The following is a 12691-nucleotide window of genomic DNA, read 5'->3' on the forward strand; positions in this document are numbered from 1 at the left end:
GGTTATTGGTGATAAGGAAGGTGCTGTTGGTGCGGTAGATGAATTTGGGAATAAAGGTATTATGAAGCTTAGTAATCTTCGGGCAATGTGTACGAATGCTCGCAGCTTAGGAAACAAGATCTGTGAGCTGACGGCCATTATGTCTAGAGATGATTTGGACCTTGTTGCTGTAACAGAGACCTGGTTCAAAGAGTCTAATGATTGGGAAATAGCTATACCGGGATATATTCTGTACAGGAAAGACAGAGCAGAGAGAAGGGGAGGCGGGGTAGCCATTTATGTCAGGGATAGTCTTAAATCGACACTCATCCAAAATACATATAAAGAGCTGGAGACTCTCTGGATTTGTATGCAGTCCAAAGAGGGATCTGTTATTAGGATAGGTGTTGTCTATAGGCCTCCGGGGCAAAGTGAGGACTATGATAACATGCTGATGGATGAAATTACTAAAATGTCATTAAAGGGGGACATTGTAGTTATGGGTGACTTTAACATGCCGGATGTGGATTGGAATATCCCTTCTGCACTTACATGTAAAAGCAAGAATGTAATGGAGGCCCTTACAGGGGCATCTCTGAAACAGCTTGTGAAGTCACCTACCAGAGGAGAGAACATTCTAGATTTAGTATTTACTAATGGGGATCGGGTGTCTGAAGTTAGAGTGGAAGAAAATCTAGGTTCCAGTGACCACCAGTGTCTATGGTTTGACGTACAAACTGACTACGTCCAATCCCATACTACAACAAGAGTATTGGATTTTAGGAAGACAGATTTTAATAAAATGGGGGAGTATTTAGATCAAGAATTAAAAGGGTGGGATAAAACATCGGGAGCGAGCACTCAGTGGGCAGAATTAAAAAATGTCATATTAAAGGCAACTAGACTATATGTACGAGAAGTTAGCAAAAGTAAAAGGAAGAAGAATCCATTATGGTTTACTAGAGAGGTTAAGGCCATTGTAAAAGGAAAAAAGGCAGCGTATAGGAAGTATAAGGAGACTGGGAATGAAGCTGACAGAGAGACGTATAAAATTATACAGAAGGAGGCAAAGCAGATTATAAATGCTGCTAAAGCCTCAAAAGAAGAGGAAATGGCAAAATCTGTTACTGCGGGGAATAAAACCTTCTTCAGATATATAAGTGACAGGAAGAAGAAGAAGAATGGCTGCAGCATTACTAAAATAAGTAATGGGGAGAATACGTTTATTGATGGAGATAAGGCGGTCGCTGACTATTTGAATAGTTACTTCTGCTCAGTGTTTTCAGAAGGCGGCCTTCACAATCACAGGATGGTTGGACACAACATTGCCTCCAGCTATATGGGTTCGGCTCCAGTATTTTCAGAGGCTGAAGTTGCAGAGGAACTTGCCCGTTTAATGCTGAATAAGGCGATGGGTCCAGATGGGATCCATCCCAGGGTTCTTAAAGAACTCAGATCTGTGATTGCTGCCCCCCTGACAGATCTGTATAACCAATCCCTGCTAACAGGAGATGTCCCCGATGATTGGAGAACAGCCAATGTTATACCAATCCACAAGAAGGGGAATAGAGAAGAGCCCAGTAACTACAGGCCAGTGAGCCTGACATCTGTAGTAGTGAAAATGATGGAAACTCTTCTAAAAAAGAAGATAATGGATCACCTAAGAATCAACAATTTGATGGATCCAAACCAGCATGGCTTTACTGAGGGCCGATCATGTCAGACTAATCTCATTGATTTCTTTGATTATGCCACAAAAGTGCTGGATGAAGGTGGTGCTGTGGATATCGCCTATCTGGACTTCAGCAAAGCTTTTGATACAGTTCCCCATAAAGAGCTGATAGAGAAGTTGGAGAAAATTGGACTAAATCCCTGGATAGTTCAGTGGATTTGTGGTTGGCTGAAGGAGAGATATCAGAGGGTTGTTGTTAATGGTGTAAATTCTGAGCAGAGACTGGTTACAAGTGGTGTGCCACAAGGGTCTGTTCTGGGTCCTATTCTTTTTAATATGTTTGTAAGTGACATAGGAGAAGGGTTGGTAGGTAAAGTTTGTCTGTTTGCTGACGACACAAAAGTGTGCAATAGGGTGGATATTCCTGGAGGTGTCAGTAATATGGAAAATGATTTAGCTTTGCTAGATACGTGGTCCAAACAGTGGAAATTGAAGTTCAACGTTTCCAAATGTAAAATAATGCACTTGGGGAGGAGGAATCCTCTATCCGAGTATCACATCGGCAGTACTGTGTTGGAAAAGACTTCAGAAGAGAAGGATTTAGGGGTAATGATTTCTGAAAGCCTTAAAATGAGTCACCAGTGCAACCAGGCGGTGGGGAAAGCAAATCGTATGCTGGGGTGTATAGCTAGAGGTATAACCAGTAGGAAGAGGGAGATTGTGATCCCGCTGTATAGAGCTCTGGTGAGGCCACATCTGGAATACTGTGTGCAGTTCTGGAGACCTCACCTAAAAAAGGACATTGATAAAATAGAACGGGTCCAAAGACGAGCTACAAAAATGGTGGAGGGTGTGAGGCATAAACCATATCAGGAAAGACTTAAGGATTTGAATCTGTATAGTCTGGAGGAAAGACGGGAAAGTGGGGACATGATTGAAACCTTTAAGTATGTTAAGGGACTAAATAAGGTTCAAGAGGGGAGTGTTTTCAGTAAAAAACTGAGCTCAAGAACAAGAGGACACAGTGAGAGGTTAGTTGGGGGAAAGATCAGAAGCAATGTAAGAAAATATTATTTTACTGAAAGAGTAGTAGATACCTGGAACAAACTTCCAGCAGAGGTGGTTGGTAAATCTACAATAGCAGAATTTAAACACGCCTGGGATAGACATATATCTATCCTAAGATAATAAGGAAGAAAATACTAAAAGGGCAGACTAGATGGACCCAGTGGTCTTTTTCTGCCGACAATCTTCTATGTTTCTATGTTTCTAAGCAGAAGGAGGGAATGGTCCAATGGTTAGGGCAGCAGAGGGAGGGGGTGGCCTGATGGTTGGGGCAGCAGAGGGAGGGGGTGGCCTGATTTTCAGGGCAGTGGGAAGAGGGGTGACCCGATGGTCAGGGCAGCAGGAATAGGGATGGCCCGATGGCAGCATATGTCTTTTCAGAAAAAAAGCAGCAACCACTTCATCAATGACGTCTATGGCCCTGATGACGAATTTTTGCATCCAAGGCGTCTTCTCCGTGTGAGCTGCAGGGGAGGTTTCTGCTAATCAAGTTGTTTCTCTTTTCAATTTCTTCTCCATCTGGCCCAGCCGTCATGAAGACTTCTCCAGTCTACACTCTGCTGCTGATTCCTCCTCTGTCCCGACTGCTGCTACAGACAGGAAGGAGGTGAGTCTCACACAAGCGCTGCCCCCAGATCCAGGCCTTCTGTGAGGACACAGGGCGAGATCCAAACTTACTGCATAGATGTAATGTCATAACAAATTTTACTACAGGGACATGGTAAAAAAAGCCATGGGCTGAGATAGGAAGGATGGTTGATATTTGAACAAAATGCCAGCCAGCTAGGCAATGTGTGTGTGTGTGTGTGTGTGTGTGTGTGTGTGTGTGTGTGTGTGTGTGTGTGTGTGTAAAAATTGACAGGTAAGAAGAGGGATGAGTTATGGAGACAGGAATGCTGCACTGTGGTGCTAGTTTACAGGTGGAGCAGTATTTATTGGTGCAGCATGATGTTGGGTTATACAGGTGGAGCAGTATTTATTTCTGCAGCATGATGTTGGGTTATACAGGTGGAGCAGTATTAATTGGTGCAACATTGAGTATATTATGTGCACTATATGGCAGTAACTGGTGCTGTGTCATAGGATGTGTTTGTTGGTGATGTCTCAACATCAACATGAACCGTCTCATGAGGCCGAGAACAAAAACTTTGAGAAGCCCTGATCTAGACAAAGTTGGCACCTTCACTAAAAGAACAAATAACTTGGCAGAAAGTGGCAGCCCCTTCCCCCGACCTCCCTTTTCTAGAAGCAGGGGGTGCATATTATGTGACTTGCGCAATTGCTGACTCCAAATGATGTCCCTGACAGCTTCAGTAACTCTAAATAGAGCCTTACCGATGTATTAAGGAGATAGGTGGTTTTGGTGATCATGGCCTCCCTGAAAGGTGTATGGGGCTCTCCAAACTGACCACCGACAGAAGATGTCAGTGGAGAAATGGAGATCTGGCATGAGGGAAAATCACTTTCTCACCACTTTGTTCTTGGAGAGATAAGCCATAGTTAGAGCTGCAGCTAACCACTCCCCATAGAGAACACAGGAATGTTCAACCATGCTGAATGTAACTCAGCTACTGTTATCTCATCTTGTCGTTCCTTTCTTTTTAATCTGAAAGTCAAGATGGTGGCTGATCAGACATGACCTAGATGCAGAAATATGTGGATACAGCAGAGCTGCAATGAAACAGATGACACAGCAGGAATAGTGGTGGTGAGTGGGAAAAAATAGCAATGTTGCGTCTTTAAACTGTTATTTATTCAGTTATTATGGTAAGCCGTCACGTATGTGACATGAGTGATAACACTATTTCTTATCAGTAGTTTCCACTATGCACAAAAGCTCTAGTTCTCAGTTTTTCCTGTTCTGAGCATCAGGAGTGGTAGGGAGTAGAAGCAATGATATATCCTGCCCACCACAATGATATATGCCCACCACATAGAGAGAACCCAGGAGGACATAATACATAAAGTTGTGCATTGACCTTTCAAACAAGCTCTCAGATAATAAGGAAAAGAAATATGAAGTGTGGTATTATCCCCCGTAGATCCTGCACCTTTCTTTCACATACAAAGCAGTGTGCAACAAGAAATGGAAGAACACATAAGAGAAGCCATAATATTTCATAGAATACTCCAGCATCTGTATGCGGGTCATTGCAGCAGCTACATCCAGCTCCCCCCTCTCTATAGACATTTATGAGCTGCAGCTGTAATCTGATATCTCAATGAGGCTGATAATCTGTCTTCATCTCCACCTAATCAAAGACAGATTTTCTCGTGAACGAAGAGTCAATGAACACGAGTTACACGAGCTAGGGAATTAGGCAGATAAAGGGGGAAATACACATTTGTCTTTAACAGTAGTTAACAAAGCTTTTTCTCTGGGCTTATACTTAGCTACACCAGGACGTTACTGTACGTCGCGCGGCTGCACTGCTGGTATAATGGGAGATCGGTAGCCGACCGGCCCAATATATAAACCTGAAAACAGGCTCTATGAGGCTTTAAATTTGGTACCTGGTGGTCCAGTGGTGATACCTCGTGTCCAATGCCCAACCAGTGCCCAATCTTCATAGAATGTGTAGTGAGCTATGCAGGTGATCACTGATAGAGGCTTCCTCCTGCCACTTCTATCAGTTGCCGATAACAGTGATCATTACTTTCTTATAAGAAAACTATGATCAGTATAAGGAATCAGATGATTCCTTATAATAGTCTCCTATAGGGACTAAAATGTATGTCAAAAAAAGAAAAAAGTTATGTTGAATAAAAAAAAGGCCCAAAATAAAAGTTCAAATCCACTTGAACTATTTAACCACCAAAAAAACATCAAAATTGTGAATTTTTGCTAAATGGGGCTGATTTTCAATCAATTTTAAGCCTTTATGCTGTCGTTTGTCGTTTTTTTTAAAAAAAAATTGTGTTGCACACCTTTAGTAAATATGTCAGAACACCAAGATTTACTAAGCAAACCAGTTCTCTATTCCAAAAACCAGTCACTTCTTGAGTAGCGGGATGGCTAGGTTTTAGTTTTGTCCTGTGAAAAACCTTCCAGATGTACTAAGGGAGAGCGCAACATTAATGAATTTGACGCAACAAAACCCCAGAAACAACTGACAGCATAATGTCTGAAAATGCAAAAATGAAAAATTGTTGTGTCCCCTAAGAGTTAACATGGAAAAATATGTAGCCATTGCGTAGCTCTTGGGGGAGAAATCTAACCTATTAAGTTCAGTGTGAGTAACCATGTAAAAAAGAAACCATGGCACCTCTTTCCACACGGATCCATTCTGAAGCACTTACTGCAATCACTGGGAGCTTCAGTGTTGGCTCCCTCTGCGCTAACTGCGGTTCAGAGAAAGTTTTCTCTGGATCCTTTACCAATTTTCTTGGAAACATCAATCTCTGTTTTTCAACTTTTCCTTTAGCCTCTCCTTATATAAGTGGAATATTTTATTACTCACCTTATCGAAAATATCTTACTTATCCAGTTTAGAAGCACGCAAAAAAAAAAAGATAGCCATTAAGGACTATTCTGGTACTTTATTAATACAAAACTTATGCAGATAAAAAAAATCATGAGACACACACACTCAATTAGAAAGGAATGTTAAAAAAAAAACATTAAAAAAGTAACCCTTCTTACAACTGACAAGGATGTAGGAGGGGACATTTCTGCAGTAGATATCCACACCAAACAAGTAAAAGAGACATGAATACAGGTGATTACCCAAACTAGCGAAGCAACAAGAAATAAAAGTAGTACAGGTTTGGGCTATGTGCACACGCTGTCAAAATAATGGCTGTTTTTATCGGATGGCCGTCATTCAATGACAAATAACATCTGTTATTTTATAACAACGGATTTTATACATATAATACCAGCTGTTGATTTAAAATAACGCCCGTTATTTGCTGTTACATGACGGCCATCCAATAAGCGGCCATTATTTGTGTGATCATAGCCTAAGCATATTGGTTAGTATTTGGCTATGTTCACACAACGCCAAAAATAGAGAAAAGGCGGACGCTTTAGCAATTTAAAATAACGTCCGTCTTTGCCGCAATTTAACTGACTGCAATGACAATCCATTGAAGTCAATGGAAAGATGGAAGTCCAATGCGCACAATGTATTGAATAACGGACGTTATCGTCGCAGATGTCAAAATAATGATCATGACAATTATTTTCGGATGTCTTTTGCAAACAGCGGACATTTTTTATTAGTTGTTCACACACAGTTTTCCTTTCTCCGTCTTTACTATTAGGCCCCGTTCCCACTGAGCAAAGCTAGCGGAATTCCGCGACGGAATTGTCCGCCGCGGAATGCCGTTAGCCTCCCGCTCATAATGGGACTCTATGGGAGGCGCGCGCTGCTGCTCTATACGCGCTGAAGAATGAACATGTTCATTCTTCAGCGCGGACAGGGCAGGAGCGCGCGCCTCCCATAGAGTCCCATTATGAGCCGGAGGCTAACGGCATTCCGCGGCGGACAATTCCGTCGCGGAATTCCGCTAGCTTTGCTCAGTGGGAACGGGGCCTTAAATTCAATGGACTTTTCAATTAAGCCGCATCCAAAGGGCAATAAGTAACCAAACTAGTATAATGTACCAACAGCCGTCATTGCACTAAGGGGAGGCCAGGCTGCTAAATTACGTCTGTTATTTTGGACGGACATAATTTTAAAGGGAGCTGAAAAAACATTGTGTGAAGATAGCCTTTCTTTTACACAGCGTTTCTTTGTTTTACAAATACTTAGCAAAATATTGACTGAAATAGTATGTGTGAACATAGCCTAAACATTCAAGCCCTTTTCTGCAGTATAATTCACACCCGACTTTGCAGTTCAAATCAACCAAACAGTAAAACCCCCATATCTCAGTGGGTAAGTTACAAGTAGAAATACTGTTGGAACCAGAGCACCCAAGGACCTAAAATGATATGAAAAATGTAAATTTTTATTGGACTGATTTATTGGTCCTCTTAAGGGTGCGTTCACACCTACAGGATCTGCAGCAGATTTGATGCTGTGTTCAGTTATTTAAATGAAATCTGCTGCAGAAAATCAGCTGCAGATCCTGTAGGTGTGAACGCACCATTAAGGGGATTTCCTGATCTAAAAATACTTGTACCCTATCCATAAGTGGTTATGTGTTTAAACAAGAGAGAAAGCTGCACAAATAGTATTATACATTTTCAAAGGAAAGCCATTAGGAATACATATATGTTCGGCACATGCAAGGTTAGACTTTATATGGCCAAAGTTTTTTTATTTTAGAAACTAACTTAGAAGGGAACATAACGTAAAATTTTCATTACAAAGGCTATGTTCACACAAAGTTTTTTCAGCTTCGTTTAAAATGACGTCCGTCATTTGGAGGCTAAAATAACGGACGTCATTTAGCTGTCTGGCCTACCCTTAGTGCATTGACGGCTGTTGGTCCATTATTCTAGTTTAGGGTCCATTTACACAGAAAGATTATGTGACAGATTATCTGCCAAAAATTTGAAGCCAAGGCCAGGAACAGAGTATAAACAGAGATCAGGTCATAAAGGAAAGCCTGAGATTTCTGCTCTTTTCAAATCCATTCCTGGCTTTGGCTTCAAATCTTTGGCAGATAATCTGTCAGATAATCTTTCTGTGTAAACGTACCATTAGGTGGACTAATTGCCCTTTGGGTGCGGCTTAATTGAAAAGTCCATTGAATTTAATAGAAAAAAACGGAGAAAGAACAGTGACAAAAGAAAAACTGTATGTAAACAACTAATAAATAACGCCCGCTGTTTGCAAAAGACGTCCGAAAATAATGTCCATGTTCACTATTTTGACGTCTGCAATAAAAACGTCCGTCATTCAATATATTGCATTGAAGGTCCATCTTTCCATTGACTTGCCATTGCAGTCAGTTAAAATGCGGCAATAACGGACATATTACTAATATAAAAATCGGCTGCCTTTTCTCTATTTTTGACGTTGTTTGAACATGGCCTTATACTGCACTATTGGCCATTTTTTATTTTTGTGTTCCCTATCTGATAATGATATAATAACATTGCAATATCACATATACCAATTTTGGTGACATTATTGAAATTATAAAAAAAAGAAGTTTTTTTTTTTTTTTTTTTTAATACATTGCTTTATTAAAGTTATAATATATTGTAATATGGTTGACCAATGGATTGTGCAATGATTTAACAGCCCAACAATGTGTTAATTAAGGAAGTTTGTAACCACATGATATATATGTATCCACGTATCCATAAGTACATAACAACAATCGGTAGTGCATTAGACCAATATATATAATTCATCTTCATGAGGATAATGCCTAAGTTTATATGATACATATGGTCGCATCTAACGTTCATCCAGTCCACATTTTCTAACCTAAAAGTAACAGCTACCTCTTTGGGGCTGAAACACATGCAAGACTGCAGACCAAACCATACTTATGTTCCATCAGACACATACAGCAGAAGGAGCAACCCTATGCCCATGCACTACTACCGTCAATGCTCACTGAGGTAGCTGGGAGACATACGTATTCCATCACTGCCAATCCGATCCTAACATAATGGCAGAGACAAAGGGGGAGATTTATCAAAGGGTGTAAAATTTAGACTGGTGCAAACTGCCTACAGCAACCAATCACAGCTCCTCTTTCCTTTCAGCACTGCCTAAAGCTGAGCTGTGATTGGTTGCTGTGGGTAATTTGCACCAGTCTAAATTTTACACCCTTTGATAAATCTCCCCCAAAGACTGCACTCAATGTAGACCACATCATTCACCGTGGATCACACCATTCCTTGTTAAGCTCGCACCGCAGCCTACAGAGTGGAGAATCAGCACCAGTAACACAGTATACCCAGGACCAAGGAAGGGTGAGAGGTGGACTCCACCAACCTATATACAGCATATAAAGTGTAAAATAACCGGCACTAATATATGCAATATCATCTTTATTTCCCAATATCGACACTGAACGGGGAGGACAATTAAGGATTAGAAACATTTGTCATTACCAGCAAAACTGTACATGAATACACAGACTGTATTCTAATAAGAATATACAGTAAATGGGGGGCCCTGCTCTGGATAGCAATGTGGGGCTCTTTATTAGAGGAAGGGACCGGGAACAGCAAGGCTTACACAGCCCTCTAACAAAGTTCATATATAAAGGAAAACTATACATTTATTTTATTGAAGTTATATTACAGAATAATGTAATTTTATTAACGCTATGTATTAACAAAAAAAACTTTACTCTCCAAAGTACACCTTTAAGAATGAGATGAAATAGGTAGAGATGAGTGCGACTAGAGCATGCTGGAGTTCGATCATTCTGCATTTGATTAGCTGTGGCTAGAGAAGCTGGATGCAGCCCTAAGGAGTCTGGGAGAAGCTGGATACAGTCATATTCCATAGGTTGTATCCACCAGGGCTCACTAGGGCTGCATCCAACAGTAATCAAATGCAGAACAATCAGACTCCAGCATGCTCAAGTTGGGCTCATCTCTAGAGAAAACCAGTTATGATAACAAACCAAGAAACTCTACTGGAAAAATAACAATACCATTTACAAAATACATTTATTTGTATGATAGATGATTTACCTTTACAGTTTCCCCTGTATGCAATCTCCAGCTGAGAATCTTTACATTTAGCTCGTTGAAATTCACACCTGGAAAGGAACGTTCTTCCATCAGAAGCACATAGGTGTTTAGAGGGAGAGCCCGCACAGTCCAAATTACACTCCTTGTCTTTGTCTTGATCAACTCTTAGAAACTAAAAAATAAATAAATAAGTTAAAAAGAATTAACAGGACCTAGACAATAGTTACTACAAAATACAATGCAGATTTAGTTGCTTGGTTTATGAGATTTTATCCAATAACTTTGAAACCATTGGCCTTCTATGCTATGGACCTGAATCTGGAACTCCCGGTGTAACAGGCCAGAGTATACCCCCAGCCCAGACTATACCCCCAGCCCAGACTATACCCGGGGTTAAAATGGCCTAGGCTAGATTATACCCCGGGTATATTGTGGCCTAGGCTATTTTATACCCCGGGGTATATTTCAGCCTAGGCCAATTCATACCCCCCCAGGCCATTTTATACCCCCATGAAATCAGTAGCATTGAGTGATATACACAAGAAATACTTAATTTTTCAACATTTTATTGGGGATTCGGCTTTGTCTGCTGAGTTAGGTGAGAAGCTGCTGATGTAAATCTTAAAAATCTAAACACATAGGAGGAGATTTATCAAACATGGTGTAAAGTGAAACTGGCTCAGTTACCCCCAGCAACCAATCACAGTTATGCTCAGCCAATCGCGGCTGAGCAGCTGATGACGCGGCAGAGGTGGGCCAGCACGTGGGACGGTCGGAGCAGTTCGGCCGACCTCCCGAAGATGACATCATTGTCACAAGATGGCGGACGGGGCTTGACACGAATCAGGTGAGTATAGAGCATCACACTTCCGGGTCTAGCATGGGTGGGGGGGAACACGGGGAAGGGGGGCATTCACTAACATAACATACATTACAAAGTTGTATAACTTTGTAATGTGTGTTATTTAGTGAATATTTGTTTAGCGCCGCACTGCCCCTTTAACTTACTATAGTTGTTGCTGCTGCAAGAACAACTGCAAAAGGTTCCTCAGTTTTCAAAACAGTTTCTTTTACTAGGGGTCTGCCAAGTTTAAACCAACTAACTACTATATGGGAGGCAGAACAATAGTAACAATAACATTCTGTTTCATATATACAATGATTTATGACACTGATTTGTGGCCTTCATACAGTTTTGGGGTTTTGTTTTTTGTTTTTAACCCACACCCTTAGATAACAGCTTAATTTTTCTGTTGATTTCAGCTATATGAGAGCACCTCAATTTTAGGATATTCTAGCTTAAAGGAGTACTCCAGAGGGAAAAAAATATTTTCAAATTACGTCCAGTAATGGAATGGCTTGAAAACACAGAAACTGCATTTTTTTTTCATTATAGTATTATTTACCCTGTCAGTTCCAATCCTGGTTTCGGTTAAAAAAAAGACTGACGAAAAGACTGACAAAAATACTATGGGGAGATTTATCACACTGGCGTAAAGTGAAACTGTCTCAGTTGCCCCTAGCAACTAATCAGATTCTACCTTTCATTTTCGAACGAGTGTGTGAGGAATGAAAGGTGGAATCTGATTGGTTGCTAGGGGCAACTGAGACAGTTTCACTTTACATTATGTTTGATAAATCTCCCCCTCAGTGTTTGAACATAGCCTAAACCTTTCCCACCAATTTAACCAGAGGTGTAGCTAGCTTTTCCTGCACCCATGGCAAAGATTCAGTTTGGAGAGACTTTCCACATTTCAGGAAAGCTTCTTTTAGGGTGCATTTACACGTACAGGATCTGTAGCAGATTTGATGGCCTAGATTAGATTCAAAGAAAATCTGCAACTTCAAAACTGCTGCAGATCCTGTACGTGTGAATGTACCCTAAGGCTACTTTCACACAACTTTTTTAAACTCCGTTTAAAATTACGTCCGTCATTTTGAGGCTAAAATAACGTATGTCATTTAGCAGCCTGACCTCATTTAGCAGCCAATGACGGATGTTGGTACATTATTCTAGTTTGGGGTTACTAATTGGCCTTTGGGTGTGTCTTAATTGAAAAGTCAATTAAATTTAATAATAAAAATGGAGAAAGAACGGTGACAAAAGAAAAACTGTGTGTGAACAACTAATAAAAAAGTCTGCTGTTTGCAAAAGATTTTGACGTCCGTTTTTCAATACATTGTGTGTATTGGACATCCGTTTTCCCAGTGACTTTAATGCATTGCCATTGCAGTCAGTTAAATCGCAGCAAAAACTTATGTTATTTTAAATTGCAAAAGCGACTGCCTTTTCTCTATTTTTGACGTTGTGTGAACATAGCCTAAGTGTCTAAAAATGTTGTTGTTTTGAAATAATGGCT

At 40.7% G+C, this 12691-nt stretch overlaps 1 protein-coding gene and 1 long non-coding RNA gene across 2 annotated transcripts in view; one reads left to right on the top strand and one right to left on the bottom strand.

Annotated features, from left to right (window-relative positions):
- Window positions 1–12691, bottom strand: part of SMOC2 (SPARC related modular calcium binding 2) — a 133695-nt gene that overhangs the window by 75530 nt on the left and 45474 nt on the right. Inside the window, exon 2 of the mRNA XM_069954411.1 lies at window positions 10332–10503. Within this exon, the coding sequence (XP_069810512.1) occupies window positions 10332–10503 (172 nt within the window). The remainder of the gene's footprint in view (window positions 1–10331; window positions 10504–12691) is intronic.
- Window positions 3251–9265, top strand: LOC138773925 (uncharacterized). The gene is made up of 3 exons (XR_011360233.1): window positions 3251–3323; window positions 4330–4424; window positions 9182–9265. It is a non-coding gene; the product is annotated as an uncharacterized lncRNA (long non-coding RNA).

This window comes from Dendropsophus ebraccatus, chromosome 15 (assembly GCF_027789765.1).
Source record: "Dendropsophus ebraccatus isolate aDenEbr1 chromosome 15, aDenEbr1.pat, whole genome shotgun sequence".
Classification (NCBI taxonomy): domain Eukaryota; kingdom Metazoa; phylum Chordata; class Amphibia; order Anura; family Hylidae; genus Dendropsophus; species Dendropsophus ebraccatus.